This window comes from Melozone crissalis, unplaced genomic scaffold (genome assembly GCF_028551555.1).
Source record: "Melozone crissalis strain CALT ecotype California unplaced genomic scaffold, PUWL_Pcris_2 ptg000106l_1, whole genome shotgun sequence".
NCBI lineage: Eukaryota > Metazoa > Chordata > Aves > Passeriformes > Passerellidae > Melozone > Melozone crissalis.
Window position 1 is genome coordinate 3,798,245 of NW_026535883.1, and position 21,060 is coordinate 3,819,304.

The 21,060-nt window shown below is 43.7% G+C and overlaps 1 protein-coding gene across 3 annotated transcripts in view; it reads left to right on the plus strand.

Annotated features, from left to right (window-relative positions):
* The window catches only part of RUNX2 (RUNX family transcription factor 2), a 147,334-nt gene that overhangs the window by 113,164 nt on the left and 13,110 nt on the right, over window positions 1–21,060 (plus strand). For 2 of the 3 annotated variants that reach the window (XM_054291694.1, XM_054291695.1), the window contains exon 6: window positions 8,268–8,429. The exons of the other annotated variant lie outside the window; for it this stretch is intronic. In XM_054291694.1, the coding sequence (XP_054147669.1) occupies window positions 8,268–8,429 (162 nt within the window). The remainder of the gene's footprint in view (window positions 1–8,267; window positions 8,430–21,060) is intronic. 3 annotated transcript variants of the gene reach the window in all.

Below are 21,060 nucleotides of genomic sequence, written 5' to 3' on the forward strand. Positions count from 1 at the left end.
TAGAAGGCTGAAATAAGATGTTTAACTGCAGCTATGCCAGAAGTTTGCAGCAAAACTGTGAAACCTACCAAATAAACCAACATTGTTTTTTCTAAAGTCAGAGCTGGTTAAATTTTTCAAAAGAGATTCAAAACAACTTCTATCTAACTTTGGACATTTCTAGATTCTAAATTTGTGCTGACATGTTTGTGTATATCCAGGATGTAAAGAGGTGTTACCCCTGACCAATTGCTAGAATTGTTGGAGAACTTCACCTAGATGCCAGTCTGTCAACAAAGCTCTTGGCTCAATTCCCTAGACAGATTTAATACTCGCTTCTGCTGTGACAGTTGTATCCACAGCAGAGTCCTTTGCCAGCATTTTACACCAGCATTCCTTTCCTGGTAAAGCACTCCTAGTATAGACATAGTCTTTGAGTCAACCTAGGAAGATTTCTAGTTTCATGTTTCAAGTGGTTTTGACATGATACCAGCTGAAACTCAGTGGTTTTAACAAAGTGTTGTGGCTTTCTTCTTCTCTCTTTTCCTTCTTTTTTTAAGTTCAAGCAGTTTATTAATTTGCAGTAAGAAAGAGAAGTGAGTTAATTTGAACCCAAAGCACTCAAGGAATTGCAACAAAAAAATCATTCCCATGAGCTGTGGCAAAGTTCTCCCAGATCTAGAAGTCTAACTTTAACTAGTGTAAAATGTTTATAATATATTAAATATGTTGATTATGCCCATTACATGGTACCTGCTGCCCCCCAGCTTCCCAGAGCAGGTTTTTTTGGCTAGGCTTCATGATTTGTTCATTGGACATGTGAAGTCAGGGCTCTTGTGCATATCATTTTCTGGGTAAGAACTGCTGAATTAAAACACAGTATTTTTTTCTAACCAAGTCTTCTGTCCAGCAATGTTTGTAGATGTAGTTCCCAAGAAAGCAGGGGGGAAATCCAGGCTATAAGCAGTTTTTTTTCCTTCTTCCTTGTGCCTCCATAGTTTACCTATTGTGCAACATTATATCAAGGAACGAAAGAGGCTGAAATTCTTCCTGACCCCATCTGGTGATCAGCTTATGCCCTGAAGCACAAGAACTGAGATCCCCTTGTAATTTTCTTCCTAACTAAGTGTAACCTCATATGCTGCTCCCCTTCACATAAATGCCTCCTGTAGAAAATGTTTTGCTGGCTTTAATTAATAGACTACTTCTCTGCCTCGTTATGAGGCAGCAGCAGCATTTACAGATCTGGGAGATGAAAGCTTCAGATGAGCTTTCAATAAGCCTGACTGGAAACAAAGTTGTGTGGCATTCCCTGCCTTCTCTGCAAATTTAAGGCAGCACCAGCTGAGACTTCATCAAGAGAGGGAAGATGCAGTGCTGGTAAAGCAGAGAGAAGTGAGCTGAGGGATGCAGGCTGGATTTCCCATCTCTGGTGGATTATGTGCTTTTATTGTTGGATAAATTCAAGGTTATGGGATACATTAGAACCCCAAGTTGCTCTGATTTCCCCCATAATGGTGAGAACTCCCTAATGAATAAGTGGTCTGGTACAGTATTTCTGATGTTGTTTCCCACCCTCAGAAAAATCCAACGGCCAGCTCTCCATTTGCTTGCTGGTGGTCATCCCATTCCGTTGGGTGATTGGTGTGAGCATGTTACATGGGTGCAAGCTCTGGGAATTGCACTGGCTCTCCACCAGGCTTTTGGGTGCTCTTCGGGACCTTGATTGTAATCTGTAAAGCTCAGTGTGCTCTGATGTTCCACCAAAGTGCTGGGATGCTTTTTTGCAGACAGTTCCTATTCTAGGATCTTTTCTGTGGGATGGGTGGGTACTCTTTGCTGCACAAACCATGCCAAGGAGAGATGAAGGTGATGCCATGGACGAGGCACCCTTTGGTCGGGTGCTGAGTGGGAAATTGGTGAACATGCCCCCTGCTTGTTGTGGTGGTAGGGAGTGAGGTGCTTGTGCTGTCCTTCAACACCAGTTTCCCTGTTCTGGTGGAATACTCAGAATGCCACTGGCTTCTTAACATAAGCACTGCCTTGGGTATATGTTAAAAGGAGAATAGACCCTTCTGTCTGAAAACCAGGATTTTTAAATTACCTTCCTTGGAATTAACCAAGCATTCCTTTAGAAATACCATGCTTTCATTATCTCTTTGCCTAGTTATCATTTAGGGAAAATAATAAATTTCTAATAACTGGAACAGTAAATACTGATTTCCTACCAAAAAAAAATCCATATTATTGCTAGTAAGCACATTTTGCTTCATTCCACTTGAGGCCTTGCATAGCTATTGCATGAGTAAACAGACATATTATTTAAAGCCTGGCTGACCCACACCTGAGTCTGAAAGAACTCAGCACTTTAGGGTTCACTCTTATATTTCTTTTCTCTGTCTAGGTTGTGTTTATTTTCCTGGAGTATCAGAGTACAGGTTGTACAAATCACAGCACAGTCCTTAACCTACCACAGGACTGGGCTGTGGCAGGACAAGGCACAGAGTTGCCCTTATTCAACATGGCATTTTAACTAGGATTCAGCAAAAGCTACATCGAAGGGTGATTAAAAAACAAATGGTCCAATAAGCAGCTGCCTTTGCTGAGGCAGTGCAGATCCAATTTGAACCCTGCTTGCTGCCCGTAAATCAGGAATCCTGTCCATTCACATTTGTTCACTGGTATATTTGCTTTTTTTATTTTTTTTCCCCTTTCCCTAACAGGCTCGTGCAACTTGTTCATGTATCCGATTACATTCCCGTTCAGACACTGAGCTGTTGCATCAGTGTTCCAGTATGAGACAAGGAAAGCCTGGGGTTTTTTTAAGATGCAACTGGTGAGGATTAGCTTCTGTAGGCCAGGAAAAGCCACAGGTGTAATGTCAGGAATGTGGGTGGTGTGAGGAGCCCATGGGCTGGGCTGTGGGGACAGCAAAGTGGGAGTTAAGTGAGGTTTCATGCTCCATCACCACTGTGGCACTGGCTGATCTATAGGCAACCTCTGACTTTCATCACTGAAATAACAGCCCTCAAAGGCAAGTCCTGTGAAACCTTCACTTTCTCCCCTTTTCCTCTTCCCCTTCTCCATGCAGGTCAGGGATGTTATGCTTCCATTTCTCATCATTTTAAAGCAGATTTAAAGTCTTCAGAGCCAGCTTAGCAGGAAGGTAGTGAGAGGATACATCTTCACTGAAGACAGGGACTGATTTCAGGGACAGTGCAAATGGAATCTGCAGCCTGCAGATTTTATGCAAATTGATTTCATCCTCTGGTTGACTGACAAGTTGCCACAGTGGACCTCCATTTCATAAAGCTTGCTCCCCTCCTATTATTCTTTTGACTTTTATTTCCCTCTACCCCCTTTTAAAACTTAGATGCCCACTGGCATGATTCATTGAGTTTATCTTTTTTTTTTTTTTTTAATTTCAAAAATGTGACTCTTGGAGGGGTGGGAGGAGAAATGGATTTAGAGGTTCTTCAGGCCAAAATCTGGTCTCAATTACTTTTCTGTACATTGGGGTGTAACTCCACTGGATTTGACTTTGTTGATTGAACTGGGCAATCCAGATGAAGCCCTGGCCTTTTAAAGATGCCTAAAAAAGAGTTAGAGAAGGGAAGAAGGTTGTGTTTTGCTGTTGTTGTTTTGCTGAGGGGATTAGTGTTACAACAATAGTTGGGTTACTCATGCAGAAAGTCATCTTGGCTTTGTTAAGATCAGAAGTGAGGATATTTGCTCTAAGTGTTTACCAAAGATAGCTCCAGACAGCTTGTTTTTTACTATTGGCAGTAGCACTAATCCAACCAGCAGCAGCCAGAGCTAGAGCTGATGGCTGGGTTTAAATGAGAGTATGATGCATGTGATGTCTGGGTATTAGAGACAATACACCAAGGAGCTGCCAATCTTTGATCATGCTCTGGTCATGTAACTCATCTTGGAAAAGGGGGAATTGGTTTTTTTTTCCTATAGAAAATTAGTATGCTTCACAATCCAATGCCAAAGTGAAAAAAGTTGTTCTTCAGGGATATTTGCAGGTTTTTGCTTCTCTCCAATGACACTTCAGAATATAGAAGGTGTCCTTCCCCATGTCAGGGGGTTTGGAACTAGATGATCTTTAAGGTTCCTTCCAACCCAAACTGTTGTATGATCCTATGATGATTTCTGTTGGAAGAAGAGAAGTTGTGATACTGGAAAGCCACTTCCATACTGGTAGTTGAGATACTGGAAAGTCAAACCCCAGTTGTGATACTGGGGTTACTGGTGGGAGAAGGAGTCACTGGATGGGCTCTTTCTTTATTTCCTTTATAATTTTAGTTTTATGTGGTGCATCTCCTCTTTTTAAAGGAGATGCATCTCCTAATTTTTAAAGACTGTTCTTGTCCATTAAGCATCAATATCCACTGTCCATTTAATGCAGTCAGTTAGAGACAACAAAGGTCAAGAACCCTGCATATGTCCCATGACTATAAATGTGACAGCAAAACCTAGACACAAAATAATATGCAATACTCAGTATTTCCTGCTTTGTGGAGGTTCACCTGGAAGTGCAAACAGGATGGAGCTGTTTGCACATTAGTTTAGGCCTCGCCCCGCTGATTTGTTTCAGCTGAACTGTGCCCAGGCTGTCTCAGCATACCCACAATGTGCCCTGCTGTGAAGGAATACGCTGAGAGCTGCACTTCCCCTCACACCCACGCAGGCATAACAGAAATGTTTACAAAAGGAGGACTGCTCTTAGTAATCACTCCAAAGTTTTCGAGTGTAAATGCCAGCTCAGAGTGGCCCTCTGACTCCTTCACTGTTGTTGAATGCTCAATTAGCCCTTCCCCATGGCTGCCATATGTAAATGAGGGTGGCTTTCTCCTGGGCAGTTCATTTTATTTTTATATTAAGTATTTTTCCTTCTTTGGGAGGGATTCCTTTAGAGAGGAATCCACATGCACTCAAAGCTTTAAGGTTTCTCATCTGTTCTGGGCTTTTTTGTGATGGGAGGATGTGCCATGCCTGCAGAGCATGTGGTGCTTTGGGTGATGGTGCAAAGTCCCTGGTTATCAGGGATCCTCTGGGAGCCCACCAGCCAGAGACAGGGAAGCTGGCCTGTGGTGTAGGAGGCCAAGTAAAACCTCTCACAAATTACCTCACAGCTTCTTCCCCAATAGTAGGTGTTAAACAGTCATCCTACCCCTTCTGGGCCAGAGCAGGGAGGAGGTGAACCTCTTAAGGGCCTCATGTTTGCCTTGGGTCTGCCCTGGAAGTGCTGCTGTGGCAGCTGGCACATCCCTGTGGTGCCCCCAGCACCCTCCTTCCCCCAGGAGGTTTGATGGTGTGTGGGACCAGAAGAGATGGTCTGGTGGGCCTCAGTGGCCGAAGTCAGTGCTCCAGCACCATTGCAAGGACCATCTCCATGTGAAACAGAGGGTACCACATGATCTGCATGTCCACCTCCAGGGGCTGTCTGGGGAAGCTCTGGGCTCTGCCTCGTGGCATTTTTCACTGTGAATTGGGCAATGCTGCTGAGCAGTGATGTTTGCCCTGTGGGCTTACAGGTCACCTTTGACTTGGCAGGGTGACAGTGTTTCACCTCTCTTCTCTCACATCCCTGCAAACCTTGACCACCATCAGGCAGCAAGGGCTGGCTTTAGGGCATTTGCTCTGGGATCTGGTGAAACTTGTATTTTCACTTTCTGCTTTCCTAACGGGTCACAGATGCCTTGAACCAGTCATCAGCAGGGCAATATTTCCCACCCTGCCTCGACCATGACCTCAGCCATGCCTTGGTGTGGAGGAATCACAGTAACCCTCTGCCCTGACATACTGTGACCTCCTCCTCAGTCACTGAGCTCTGATGAATCATCTAATGTTCAATTTGGTTAAAGATTTTCCTCTTCATTATTTCCTCTTCCCTGGGAAGACTGATGTATTTGAGGTAGATGTTGAAAGAATATGTGGTTATGTTTTTGGGGTCAAGTAATCGTCCATCCAGCCCTATATCCTGCTTCTGACAATGCAGTATGAGATACTGTTTTGAAATAACACATGAGCCTTTGAAAGACCACTTTTTGCTATTTATCATTCCTGTGCCCACACAGACATTCACAGTTGCTAGATTAAGGGTGTTAAGTATAAAACCAAGTCTGGCATGGGTGTTCAAAGTGATGAGAGTGCCAGGGATGCTCAAGAAGTTCTTGTGCCATGAGGATTACACTGTCAGGAGTGGCATGAGCCTCCAGAAAGGTGCCTCTTTTTCTGAGCTTTCCACCATCTTAGACCAAAATGATGTAAAAACATCCTGTACTATGACTTTTTTTGCAGCCTTTACCTGCTGTGTTATTTCCTCCTAGCACTGAAGCTGACCTAACCCCAAAACTTTAGGGGCCCTGTTTTCGATTCAGAAGCAGAGATTGAAAAGGTCTTGGAGTTTGAAGGATCTTGGATTTGAGATTGTGCTCTAACACACCATTAATTTTAAGATTGTTTTTCCAGCAAGCCTAGGCTTTCTGTGGCCATTCAAAGATCATTTACCATTGACTGTATGGTGAATTATCGTAGTGGAATGAGGCAGAGAAATATGTCAATATCAGCTGTAACAATGAGCAGTCAGTCAGATTTGAACCTGTGCCAATCTATACAACCCTGGTCTTGAAATTGTTAAAACAAAGAAGTTCATTACATTTAATGATCAAGTGTCCTTTGGATTTCTGAGAAGTTTATGTTAACCATTTAAATTACTCAGTTCTAATATAAATGGCAAACTCCAGGAAAATCCTCTTAAAATTAAATTGGAAGGTGGGTTTTTTTACATGTATATATCTATACAGTTATTTTGCTTCAAGGAAGTATCTGCTTTCCAGACATTTCTTCAAACAAATCATGTCTGAAGAGAAATAATAAACAAGAAGTAGCTGAAGCTACAAGGTTTTGCTGTGTGGAAGAGTAGGGAAAGGAGTTAAAAAAAGAAAAAAAAAGTTGAATTTCCTGAAAAAAAGCCTTTGCTTATGCCATGTGGCTGTCACATTGCTGTCTGCAAAGGAATACTTTAGCACAGTGTTCTGATAGAGCAAGTTCTCCAAATCAAGTATACTTGATGAGCTTCCCTGAAAATAGTGGGCAGGATTTGAAGGGATGTGTTACAATTTCTGTGAGCTAGTCCAGAGATAGTCTTCTGTTTATTATGCAGTGCCCCAAACAAACTTTGGGGCTGAAAGTGCTTTAGTTTTGTCAATGTAAGGAAATAAAAAGCATAATTTATGAGGTATTCAACAGTATCTTTATCATCACATATTAACTGAGAGTGAATGGTTTATGAATCCAAACATCAGTGAGTAAAACTAGGTCTCCTTCTACCAGTGCTTCAGCAAAAATTGATCTGTGTTTATCCTAAAGATAATTTCCTCCATAGTGAGCTGTTGCAAATATATCAGCAGGTATCATTATCTTCCAATAGTTATCCCAAACCATTTGGTTTCATATTTTGTAATTGAGGGTACTGTAAGTAATTGGGCCAGCATCCAAATGTGACATTTTTTTGACGGATGCTGTAAGATTTATGACATTTTTCAGCTTGGCTAGTATTTTCAGCACTGAAAACACTATTGTGTGATGTTTGAACTGGATAACAGCTTGACAGGCGTGCCAAGTGCTGACTGTAGAGTCTGCCCACCTCTGAAGGAAACGGCCTTCGGTTGTGCCAGGGGAGATTTAGATTGGATCTTATGAAAATTTTCTTCACTCAAAGGTTGCTCAGGCTTTGGAACAGGCTGCCCAGGAAAGTGGTGGAGTCACCATCCCTGGAAGTGGTTGAAAAACTTGTAGCTGTGATACTTAGGGACATGGTTTAGCAGTGGACCTGGCAGTGCTGGACTCATTCGTCTTAGAGGTCTTTTCCAGCTGTAATGACTCCATGATTCCATGAAGTCCACTTCCCAAGATCAGACCTGGGGCTCATTCTTGTTGTCTGCTTTGTTTCTGATTCCTGGAGGATTGGCAACTCTTAGTATGATATGTTGGAAGAGAGACACCAGGAATTTGCATCCCAGCTTCCAGACCTCTGGTCTGTTCATTTCCCACAGAAATTGTTCTGGAGAGGGAAAAGCACAGACCAGGACTTGAAAGGGCTGAGTGTTGAGGAGCAAGTTGTGTTTCATCATGTTCTCACTCTTGGTAGTACTGATGTGTGTATGTTCAGTAATCCCACTTCTTTCAATTAGGCTGTTGATATCCTAAAATTTTTCTTCCTTTAAAAAAAAAAATCTCTCTTTTTTTTTTTTTGTTTGTTTTTATTTTCCCCCTAGACCCCAGGCAGGCGCAGTCATCCCCGCCATGGTCCTATGACCAGTCTTACCCATCCTACTTGAGCCAGATGACTTCACCGTCCATTCACTCCACAACTCCCCTGTCCTCCACTCGAGGCACGGGACTTCCAGCCATTACCGATGTGCCCAGACGCCTCTCAGGTAAAGACTCTCTTTTGCCTAAAACAATTATGCAGAGAGGAACAGGACTGGCAGAGGCTGCCTCCGTGGCCTCAGACAAACCTTGGCAAGGAGAGCAAACCTCAGCAGTGGTTCCAGGGTTCCTGCATGACAGGCAGGACTCAAAATCCCTTTTTTTTCTGATATGGAAGAGCTGTTATGTTGCTCTGAGCATGTCTTTCTCAAATAACTTTAGGTCCATTTCGGATTAGATTATTTTTAAATTGTGAACCCGATTCTTTGAACAAATTCTCTCTCTTTTTTTTTTTTTTTTTTTAAATTTCCCCTACAAAAGGATGTTCACTTGCATGTAATTAGGTACTGGCACAGGTTTCCCAGAAAAGCTGTGGCTGCCCCATCCCTGGAAGTATACAAGGCCAGGTTGGATGGGGCTTGGAGCAAATTGGTCTAGTAGAAGGTGTCCCTGCATATGGCAGGGGGGTTGGAACAAGATGATTTTAAGATCCCCTCCAACCCAAACCATTCCGTGATTCTATGTTTTAAAGCAGATGTTATGCTGTCTATTTTTTGGTGCTTTATCTTTGTGGTATAAGTGTTGTTAGGCATCCTGACAGATAGATGCCTTTATTTCTTCAGTAGTTATGGCTGAGGTTCACTCTCCTGTATTTCAATCCAGTAGCTCAAGAAAGACTGTTTCCTTAGTTAATATGTACTTAAGAAGCCTATCAGAAACAAGCTGAGTCACTTAAAGGTAAAGATTGGCCAAATTGTGCTTTGGAATGATGCAGGAGAGAGGAAATACATTTAGGAACATAGACGAGACAGAAGTGAGGAACTGAGACTTTTTTTTACCAAACAAATGCACATTTTTGTATTGCACAATTCACCTCCAATGGTCTCAGTGATAAAACCATCTGTGTAAAGTAATCTGATTGCCCCAAAGTAAGAGAGAGCCTGTCATGGCACACAGTCACCTTGTACCTCTTGCCAAAAATGAGGAACCTTAGGGGAGGGAGGCTCAGTCTTAAAACTCCAACCTTGCAAGTGTGGAAATATTAGCAGCGTATGCCAAAAAAGCATGTGTAATGTAAAGAGAGCCTTTATGATTCATTAATGAAAACCAAAGAATCAGTCTTATTACATCTATTTTTTGCATGTTTGCAAGATATTATTATAATCTTGGATGTTGCTGCCATACACCTGTTTGATTCCCAGCCAGGTGAATTTCTTGCTGTTGTGTTTTCCCCTTCCACCAAGCTCATAGCGCTGGAAATGTTGATCCCTCCACTGAGCTGCATCCCTGACAAGCTGAACTGCAGCCAGCAGGCATGGAGGATTTGATTAGCATAGACTCCTTGATTTCTTTCATCTTGGAGGAGGGAAGCTTTGTTTCTCAATCAGCCAGCTGCAAACCCCTCTGCAGCCCTAGTGCACTCTGCCTTCACAGAGATCTCCATGCAGGCCGAGGGCTGGAGGGTTTTGGAGCAGGTTCCTGCGGGCTCTCCATGCAACACCCTGACTTGGGTCAAAAAACTCGATCGGCTTGATGCTGAGGAAATGCTTTGTTTGGCCTGAAACAGGTTCCCTTTGAGTCAGAGCCTCCTGATGCTCTGTGCTGTCGAATGGGTTATTTTTGCAATCGTGCCCGCGGCAATACCTGCAGGAGAGGCTCAGCTGGGACCTGGCAGCTGCACGCCGCATGCTTGCCCTGCAGCCCTTGCTTGTCTGTGTGTATTCAGACGTGAGCGCCTGGCATGTGGGCACAGGCAGGGAGTGACTAAAAAACCTGGCTGTGTTCGTTGTGTGGCCCTGGACTGAACTTTCCTGCCGTGCTCTATGGCCAGTTGCCTTCGCGCTTCTTGTCCTTCATCTTTCCAGGGCTCGAGTGATGCCTCTGCAATGCCCTGACCTTTCCCAGCGTGGAGATCTTGCTTCTAGTTAGATTCCAGAGTGAAAAAGGGGACTTTGATCCTCCACAAGTGCCAGAGGTTGTGTGCAGTGTTTGCTGACAGAAATAGAAATTCAGAATAGAAACGATCTATTCAGAATTAAAGAGAGGCATTCCTGGCTGAAGGACCCACTCAGGTGTTCAGGATGCAAGCAGGCACTTTGCAGCCTCAGCTGCAAACCTGACAGTGCCTCTCAAGGGTTTCACTGGCAGTGCCACAGGGATGGAGGGCAGCATCCAACACCTCCTATATCTAAAGAGAGAGAGAAATGCAAGTTTTAAGTTGCCCCGTACAGCAAGCAGCTTACCACTCACACTCAAAGAAATGTAAATCTCCATTCAGTTACTTAATGCATATTTAGGAAGAGAACAGAACTTTGAAGAGGGTAGAAAATTACTGCAAAGAAACACTAAAATCCTTAGAAAACTTCAGGCGTTTTTAAAGCATGAGGGAGAAATTAGAGTTTTATAAGGCCTTGAATAAAAAAGTCACTTTCCGATACAGTGGCAGAAATCTGATTATCGAGGCTGTTAAAAGTATACAAGGTCATTTTAATGAATGCCATATTTACTGCCTGTTGCTTAACATCATGCAGGAGGAAAAATGAGTAAAACCTCCCCCCTAGCCTAGGCTGTCACACCTACAGGCAAAGAACTTCCTATCTGCCCTAATTTCACACCACTCACCCTTTCCACGAGCCTCCATGGCTTCACCTGGACAACTGCTAAAGTTGTTCTTACCCAGATGTTGAAAATATTCCATCCAATAAAGCAGATGTGGCTTCTGGGTTTGTTGTCAGTGGCAGCCCTCAGGAGCTACTTTTAATCATTTTCCTTCGACCAAAACCACACTCATCCCATGGCCAAAGTGATAATGTTCTTCCCAAATCTTGGGATGGATACATGAGCCAGTAGTGTGCCCAGGTGGACAAGAAGGCCAAACGCACCTGGCCTATATCAGCAGTGGCAGCAGGACCAGGACAGGGACCATCCCCCTGTGCTGGGCACTGGTGAGGTCACACCTTGAATCCTCTGCTCAGTTTCGGGACCCTGATAACAAGAAAGAAATTGAGGGGCTGAAGCGTGTCCAGAGAAGGGAATGGAGCAGGGGAAGACTCTGGAGCACAGGTCTGAGGAGGAGCAGCTGAGGGAGCTGGGAAAGGGGCTCAGCCTGGGGAAGAAGAGGCTCAGAGGGGACCTACTCACTCTCTACAACTCCCTGACAGGAGGGTGCAGACAGGTGAGGGTCAGGCTCTGCTCCCAAGTAGCAAGTGACAGGATGAGAGGAAATGGACCCAAGTTGCACCAGAGGAGGTTTAGATTGGATATTAGGAAAAAATTCTTCACTGAAATGGTGGTAAGGCATTGGAATAGGCTGTCCAAGGCAGTGGTGGAATCACCATCCCTAAAAGTGTTCAAAAGGCCCATGGATGTGGCCCTTAGGTACATGGTTTAATGTTGAACATGGTGATGCTGGGTTTGACACAATGGTGTTTTTTAGCCTTAAGGATTCCATGAATTGTGGTGATGAGGTTGCCTGTGTTTAAACCCCAGATTAGGCTGAGCATCAGAAGAGGTTTGGGGCTGCAGGACAGGATGTGGTGGGGCGCTGCCATAGCAGTGCATGCAGTTGCTCATCCCGTGGGAGAGGAGAAAAGGGCAGCAGGCTGCAACCCCAGGGAGCTCCTCAGGCAGCTGCTGCAATGCAGCTGAACTGGTTGTGTCAGTGTCTCAGAGGGCTTCTTTGCACTACTGGCAGGTTTGCATGCGTGCTGCAGGCACGTGCACGTGTGTGCCCATGGCTGCCAAACTGCAAGTGTTCATCTTCTATATTCTCCAACTGGGGGTCAGTGCTCTGTTTGCACCAACAGCTAATCAATGATATATCCCAGGTATTTGGGCAGTATTCAATAGCATGAGCTGAAAAGCAAAGCCAAAAAAAATGTTATCTGGCATCACTCATGCAACTTTTGAACCAATGATCTTTCTGGTCCAGAAGTTTCACATTAATATCAAGAACAAATAAAGAAACAAGTTCATAAGGCCATGAAATTGCCTTACCTTAATGTTCCAATAATAAAATGAGCAGAATTCCCCATATTTTATTAAAACGTCTGTCTGTTCAGACTTCCTCAGAAGACAGTGAAAGTTGGTGGCCCAGCAGATTAATATTTTTAATTAAATAATATTGTAGTGGAAGCCATGGGAATATAAGAAAAGGGTCATTTTAGAGAGAGTTAGCCTGAGGGATGTAGTCTTATTGCATGATTCATAGTGAATGCACTCAGTCTTTGTGTCCTATGCATAACCAAAGTGCATGTGGGATGGAGAGCATGGGTGACTATTATGTAATTAATGTATATGATTCATATAAATATACACATCACAGCCATTTTACATAACACTTTGGGGCTGATCCAGCAAGTCCTCCCCACATGGAAGGTTCAGAGCAGGGAGTACAGGTCGGGTTGTTCTTGCAGTCAAGAGAGGGCTGCTCCCAGGCAGGGGAAGGAGGGATGGGTATTGATGTCCACAGGGCAGACATCCATTCCTGAGACACTCACCCCCAACTCCCTTTTGAATCAGAGGGGACAAACTGGCATTTTCAGGACTTGGCTGGTCTGCAGGTGATCTCTGCTGGTCCCTGGCAGTGCCTGGGAAGAGCCTGTTTGTCTCTGAAGCGAGCCTAGGTGAGTAGCTCAAGTACAGGCACGTATGATCTGATAGTCTGCCTTTGCTGAGGTGATTTAAGAGACAGTTTAACTGTCCTGTAAACATATCCATATCACAGCCTAATTACACTCTAGTCCTGATTTAACCCTACCTCACCCTGACCTCGACCTTCTCCACTGTTTAAGGGTATGAGCTGGATTTTAATTTTTTGGAGAATTGTGAGAACGGGAAGGTGAAGAGACTTCTTCTTCCCCTACGCTTTTTCTGGACCTACTCACCCTTCTGTCTTAACATAGAGACTAAAAAAGTCTCTTACTTTTTGCTTCACCATTGAGAGAGACTTGTGGGGTCAAGATCTCCAGATGCTGGAGGACCTGTCCTGCAGGTGTACCACAAACACGTTCAGTGCTGACTGTGGAAAATCCTGTCTGTGTTTGACAGGTTCCATATGACAAATGAGAAAATTAGAACTGAATCTAAATAGCAGGACAAATTACCAAACCCGCCTTTTCCAGGCCTGGGCAGGACCCTTCCGAGACATTTGTCAGTTGGGGATGTGCCACCAAGCCCAGACATTGCTGTCCCACGAGCTGGAGTCCCCAGGGGATGCAGGGTGGACTTTGCTGTCTTTATATTTACTGTGTTATTGAGTAGGGGCATGCTGAGATAGATGAGGGAGATGCTGGGATCAGGCTCTAAACAAAAGAAGTCTGCAGCCCCATCCCTCTGAACTAAAATGGCCAGAAAGGGGTATCTTCACCAATAAATCACACAGTGGTAGGGCTGGACTGTTAAATACCAGTACTGTTAAGCTGTCAGCAAGGCTGGTGTTGAGTGGGGTTGGCCAGCATGGTCTCAAACAGGTCCCAGCTGTGGTTTGGAAATGAGCAGAGTCCTGAACCTGCTCCTGTGGGCAGCTCAGAGTCAGCCACCCCATTATGGAGTCAGGATTTAACATTACATCTGTGGCCAGACCATCCTGACTGGATTTAGAGCCAGAGAATGTGCCCTGACCCTGTTTGCTAGTTCGTGTATAGCCAAACTTTCCCATTAATTTGTCTCGCCCTGTAGATAAATCACCACAATGTTCTGGGCCATCCTGGACCCTCATCTCAAATTGAAATTTAAGAAACCTTCCTGTTCTCCCAGCTCACTGATGGCTGGCAAGTATAAATGCAATGCCAGCCATGACTTAATCAGGGACAATACTGGTTTTTTACACAATTTAATTTTCATTCTTGTTAGGCTAAAAATCATAAAATAAAAAAACCACATGCAATGGAAGCAGCTCCAGCGGAACCTCTGGATTTAGTATTTGTATGTCAATGAGAAAGAGGCTGACTGTGATGGGCTTTTTTTCTTGGGGTCCTGTACTGGTTGTCATCTTGGGTTTCTCACCCTGTGTGTGAATTACCTTGGATTTTGCTAGTGTCATGTACTCATATGATTTTTTTTAAGTAGGATTTTTCCTTTTTGGGGGGAATTTGGTCTTTGAAACAACTTTTAGAAATAAAGGTTGTTTGTCTTCTCCTAAGGAGCTCAGAAAACTTTACAGCAACTAAGTAGAAACTGTGGCCATGGATGTAGCTGTGCTTTCATCCCTTAATTCCACTAACTTGATTAAATGTTGTGGGCAATAAGGAAATTTCAGGACGGGACCTTTCATAAAGGAAGGCACTAGTGCTGTCTCCAAAATACAATTCTGTTCTTTATGTGCTGTGGGAAGCAGAGAAACAGTTAATGCTGTGGCTATTGCCAGCATGGCCCTGGTGTGAGCAGCCCCTGCCATGAATGAGCAGTTCACGCTTCAGCAATATTGTCTCAGGCTCTTGGCAAACCCAAGAACCCAGCTCGGTTTCTGGTGTGCTTGCTATGCTGGGATGTTTTTCTTGGTGACTGTAACAATTTTCACTCTGTCTTCTTCTTCTTTTTTTTTTTTTTTTTTTTTAATTAAATGGAAGCTGAAAGACTCAAGGTTGTCTCTGTCTCCATTTTGCCTTGCTAATGTTCAATGGTTTCCCTGCAAGGTGAAACTGAGTCAAGGCAAAGTAAAGAACTTGGGGGAGCTCAGGTCTTCAGAAACAACCCGCTCATTTTGCTGCCTTCCCTAAACTTGTAACTCGCCTTCCTTTTTCCTTTTTTTTTTTTCATTATTTTTCAGTGGTTCTATTTATTTTGTTTACCGCAGGTTTTCCATTTTTAGTCTCCTGCCCACTTGGTGCCACCTGGGAATCTCAGCACCTTGGCACTCGTCTGTGGGCTTTCAGTAGCAGCCTCTCCACTGGGCTGAATCTCTCATTGGAGTAATTGTCCAGAAGATGCGTTGCATGATCCCTACCTCAAATTTTTCTAGCGTGGGTGGCCTCAAATTAGGCACCTATGCCCATATTTAGGTGGTAAAATAAGTGGGCTGATTTTCAGATGTTTGAATGTTACAATGCGCGTCTTTAAGCCCTTTTCATTTACTTTAAACGGCTGTTGGGAGAGGAAATAAACAGGAAAAATGAAGGCAGAGGGAAGGAGTTTTATTCCTGAAATAAGGGATTTAAAAAAGTACTGAAAAGAAACAAGTGGAATGTTTTGAAACGGAATAAATTTGTTGCTGATACAGGCAGGAAATAGCACACTCAAATATATGTGGATGTATAGATATATTTTTATCTGAGCTTTTTTTGCAATGTGTTTTATATTTAGGACACATATCAAGATTTGCATCTGTTTCCAGAACTTGCTGCTAACAGTTAGTAATGATGCCAAAACATACTTTAGTTCCAGCTTGAGACCAAATGATATTCAGGGCTTTTTTTTATTACTAATTTAGGGTCTGATATTAATTAAGGAAATTTTCCATAAGTGCCAGGCTTTTTCTGAAGAACTCATTAAAATTATATTAACTTAAACCGGAATCACAGTCTGAGCATGTTTTGTAATGATTATTCTTACTGACTCTGCTGGGTTTTGTAAACAGAATGCTAATTGTTAGTGGGGCAACCGGGTCCTCAATTCCAGACTTCCAAAGGGACAGATCCTGAGCCACTACCTAGATGTGTGTTCCCAATAAAGTCAATAAGCCTCTAACAGGAAGGCTGTGGGATCAAGCTCTTTGTTTCATCCTTCTGCAAAGGCGTTTGATGATTCCTCCCTTCCCTTTCTGGAATTGCTGTTAATTTTCTACCTGGGATGGAGCCAGCGATGGCAGCTGAGGCAGGCTCACATGTGCTGATGTGGAGAGGAAATGGATCTTCATGTGTGAAGCTCTCTGGTACATACAGGGTGGTCAGATCCACTTATTTACTGCCCTCCCCTCACGGGCCCACAAGAAACTGGGGAGAGGCTTCTGACAAGAGCATGGAGTGAACAGTGCAAGGGGGGAATGGCTCTAAACTGAAAGGGTTGATGTAGATCAGGCATGAAGAAATCATCTCTGTGAGGATGGTAAAATACTGACACAGGCTGCCCAGAGATGGGGTGGATCTCTGGAAAAATTTAAGTCCCGGCTGAATGGAACTCTGAGCATCCCGATCTAGTTGAAAATGCTGCTGCCCATGGCAGGAGGGTTGGACTAGGTGACCTTTAAAAGGCCCTTTCCAACCCAAACCATTCTATGATTCTATGATGTTGCCCTTAAGTCTTTGTGGCCTTGTGTCTTTGTTGCATTGAATTGAGTTTGATTAATTGGTCAATATGAATTTACTAAATGGTTCCATGAAATGCTGGAGAATTTGGTCCTTCTCAGACTGTGACTGTGTTTGGTAGAAGGTAAGGTAAAGGAGTATCATATCCCTTTCAGTAGCTGAATGCTTTAAATTCTACAAATTTTACGCTAAAGAGTACAATTCAAGAGGTAAAAACTGCTGCTGGTAGAAATAGCCAGAGCTGCCTTGGTTTTCATTGAAATTTCCTCTCATTTCTAGCCACTCAGAATTTGACCACACTGAATTTGGTCAGCAAGGGAGTGTTAGATCCCAGCAGAGCTTCAAAAACACCTTTTTGAAGTGGTTTAGTAATGGTTGCTGGCCCCATTTTACTCATGACCAAATCTCTTCCTCTCTTGATGGATGTTTTAGCAGAAAAGAACCTGGTGTCCTGCCAGCTTGGCTGTCATATTTCAAAGAGCTTTGATACTGGTGATACTGGGCTGATATTGGTACAAAAGGGAAGGCAAGAGCCATGCAAGTGGCTCAGCTTTTCTGTGGTTGTACAAAAGCAAACAATGTAGGCAGTGAAGAAGATGAAGATGGATGAGATAAAACGCGGGAGCGCACCTTCACGTGGGGCACGAAGGATGTTATTAAGGGAGAAGGAACTGCTTCATATGCCTAAAGGGAGTGTATTTGGGGACACTAATCTGGAAATCTCTAATGTTTGCTTTCAGACTGACTCAAAAGAGAGTGAGGGAAGGGATCAAAAGCAGGAGATGCCTTCCTGAGTTTGGGACATTTTCCCCGTGTCTGCAGGAGCAGTGTGCGGGTGGTGGAGTGGCCCCTCAGGGAGAACCAGCCCTGTACCCATGTGGTGCTTGATGGTACTGCTCTGTGCAAGGAGTTTTGTGGAGTGTGAGGATTTTTAGCAATGGTGAAACTTCATCTGTGACGCACAGGGAAGAATAATTTGACTTAAACCAATCTCCACAGATGTATAAGTTCATTGATTATTGTACAGGGAAACCTATGTGAACACCTGCTTTGAACCCAGGTGTAAGATTTCCCCATATTACCTCTCATTTGAACTTGAGGGCAGCCTTTGAGAAGAAAAGAAAGCCCAAACACTCAGTTGGGCTTAATTAAAAAATTTCCAGGGAAGGAAAACCCATCATAGCCTTTGGTTACAGATGCTAATTGACCTCACTTTGAAATTTGGGTCTTATTATCAGTCTGAATTTGTCTAACTTTAGCTTCCACTCATTTGAACTTGCTACAACTTTGCTATAACTTTGTCTGCGAGAACATAGCACTGATTTTGATTTCTGAGGGTCTCGTGGGTTCCTGTGCTGGTGACAGGCACAGAGAGGTGGGTAGGACAGGAGGCTGTGGTGGTCTCAGGGAGGTGGCAGAAGCCACAGGGAACTGGCTGGTGCGGGACAGAACTGGTTTGACCTGCAAGGAATCTGAAGGAGGACCGGGAAAAAATGTTTTGGTCAATTCAGTTTGCTGTGGCTTCACTCTTAATCTGTCAAATCATGGAAGTTCCCTTTCCTAATCAGCCAAACTCCTACTGTATCTGTGACAAGGGGTTATTTTTGGTTGAATTACTAGTGGCACTCCACTTTTCCAACCCACCTGAAAAAACGGACTGGGAAAGCATTTCTCACTGACTTTGTGGGCTTCTGCAATTCCTTTAGGAATTTTTCTGCCCTTGTATTTGCCAATTGCAAAGTCCTCACAAAATGAATTTAATTTCTCAGACACTACTCTAGATGGAGATAAAGGAATAAAACAGTAGGATGCATGTCCTCACTTAGTTTTCCTGCACTGTTCAATCTTCCATTTTAAGAAACAAAACCATAATCACAGGAGCTTTTCCTCCCAGGTTTAGTTTGCATTTCCACTGTCAAAAGCAAAGCTCAGAGCTGAGGCTGTAGCCCTGTTGGGGAGCAGACACCCAGCCAGAGCAGCCTCTTTGCTCTCCACTATCCTAATTATTCCACAGGCAAATTTGCAAATAGACAGTTGAAACTGTGTTAATCTCTTGGGATTACTTGGACCAGGCAATGTTCTCATTGTGTTCTGTTTAGTTCTGTCATGAGAGGTATCATCATACACTTAATGCAGGGAATTTTGTGGTGGTTTAAAGGTGCATTTGGAGGAGAGGAGTCAGTGTGCTGTGTGCTCAGCCCTGTCTGGGCCATGTCATCTCCAAACTTCCCAGTTGTTGTTCTCAAAGTCTCTCTAATCATTCATTTAATCTTTTATCCTGTAGTAACTGTGAGTGTTAGCTGTAATAGGTAATTTTGTAATTTGGGAGTGCTGGGACAGGCAGCTAGAAGAAGCCTCCTTGGGCTTGTGTGAGAAAGAGGAGCAATAGTGAGAAAGAGGAGCAATAGAAAGAAAGGAGAGGATTCGCAGAGAAAACAGCCTGAAGGTTTTAAACCAAGGATCAATTCTGAAAGCAAAATGGAGGGGTAGGGCATCCCATGGCAATCTTTCCATCTCTTAACATCACAAATCTCTGGCAGTGAGCAGTGAAAGGTGGTATGCTTGGGTTAGGAGCGATACCCACAAAGCCTCTTTCATTTAGTTGAGATGAAAAGCCCCTACACAAGCTCTAGTGATGCCCCATGTGTGGTTTCCACTCTTTATTTTTAATGTTTATCTGGGATATCACTGTCTGATCCATAGGCATCACTGCTTTTTAATGCCCTTTCCTATTAAACAGGCACTGTTTAGAATTGGCAGAATATTATAAAGCCAGCAGCTAAAGGTATGTCTATCTTGGTTAAGTTTATTAATTAGGTTTCACAATGGGCTTGCTTGGAAAGCCAGTTTGAAGCACAGGTACCAAATCTATGAGGCACATCATTTTCATTGGATAGATGTCTGTAAAAGCACAGCTTGCCATTTTTAATTTTGCACTGAAATGATGTTTTGTGTTGTGTTGAAAGCTGATTGTGGGATTGAAAATTTTCCACAAACTGGAGATCAGTCCCCTTGTCAAGGCATCACTTGAGGTTTTGGCTTTAGCTGGAGCATCCAGGTTTGGCTCCTGCAAGCAGTGCAGTTCAGTGATCAAAGCAATAGTTGTATTTGGGAATAGCTAATGAACCTCTGCTGGAATCACTGCTGGCTGCAGAGAGTGTTTGTATTGTGAAGGTGTCTGGAGGTCTCATCCCCCTTGTGCTAAGGACTTTACAGTGAAAGAGAAGGAAGAAAAAAGGAAATCAGCCTGTCCCCTATGAATTTGCACTCTTAGGTACAGTACAGCTTGATTACAAGATGTGCAATGGAATACAAGAGGGAATTGGAACATGAAGGGAATCAGTGAGGTGGTGGCAGGGGTTGCAAAGAGCAACATTGGCATTTTTGGTTTCTTTGCAAAAAAATGAACTTTTAAGGAGGGTACTGAAGTAGCTCTGGGGCTCTTCACCTCCTTCCAGGCTTCAGAACAAGCAAGAAAGAAAGGAAAATCTGTTTGTCACACTTGAAATAAGAAGCAAATGGTGTTGGTCAGGTTAGGCCAAGGGACCATCCAGGACCCATCACCTTCTCAGCTTGGCCAGAAGTGGTTCCTCAGTTCCCCTGGAGCTCAAAATCAGAATATATATATATATATTGAAGGTTTCTAGCTGGATCATTGTATTTAATAGCTGTTGACACAGCTCTGTGAATCTGTTTACCCTTAGGTAGGTGGGAATTAACCTCAAGGGAGCTGCTGGATCAATTATATTTCCTATAAGTCTGTAGTGTCACGGTCTTATCGGACTGACAGAGACCTTGTGAGATCATGTGATCTGTGCTCCTGTGTGGAGAAATAGGATCAAACATTTGCAGATGATTCCTGTTGAGTGGAGCCAACTAGTTATGCGTGTTGTTGCCACTGAAAACAAAAATAAAACTACGTCCCAAAGAAGGGATCCCAGCCAAAAGTATTAATTATGGTTGAAATATCTAATCTGAGTGCAGTTAAAAGACTAGAGCTGGACAGGATTTGTCAGCCATGAAAGTATAGAGACCTCTGTGAAAAAGATCATAAACATTTAGATACCCTCAAGGGTGCAAAATTTCAAGGCCTGGGATCCAGTCTAGGGGCTGACCACTGAAAAACAGACCTTCTGCAAAGGTAACTGGCTGGCCAAATAGGAAGGGAAGCAAGTGCCTCAAAAACACCAGGAGGGCTGCTTACCCGAAATCTCTGCAACATAAGATGAAATGGCTCATTGGAAGAGGCATCTCACAGAAGCTGCTCAGAGGAAGTCCCCGGGAACTGTGATGTGGATGCTGGCATGGCTGGAGGAGCCACAGAGGAATCCTGGCAATGGGAAAAAGGCACCTCTCTTCCCGCTTTCTCCCTCTTCCTCTCTCAAATATCTCCCTC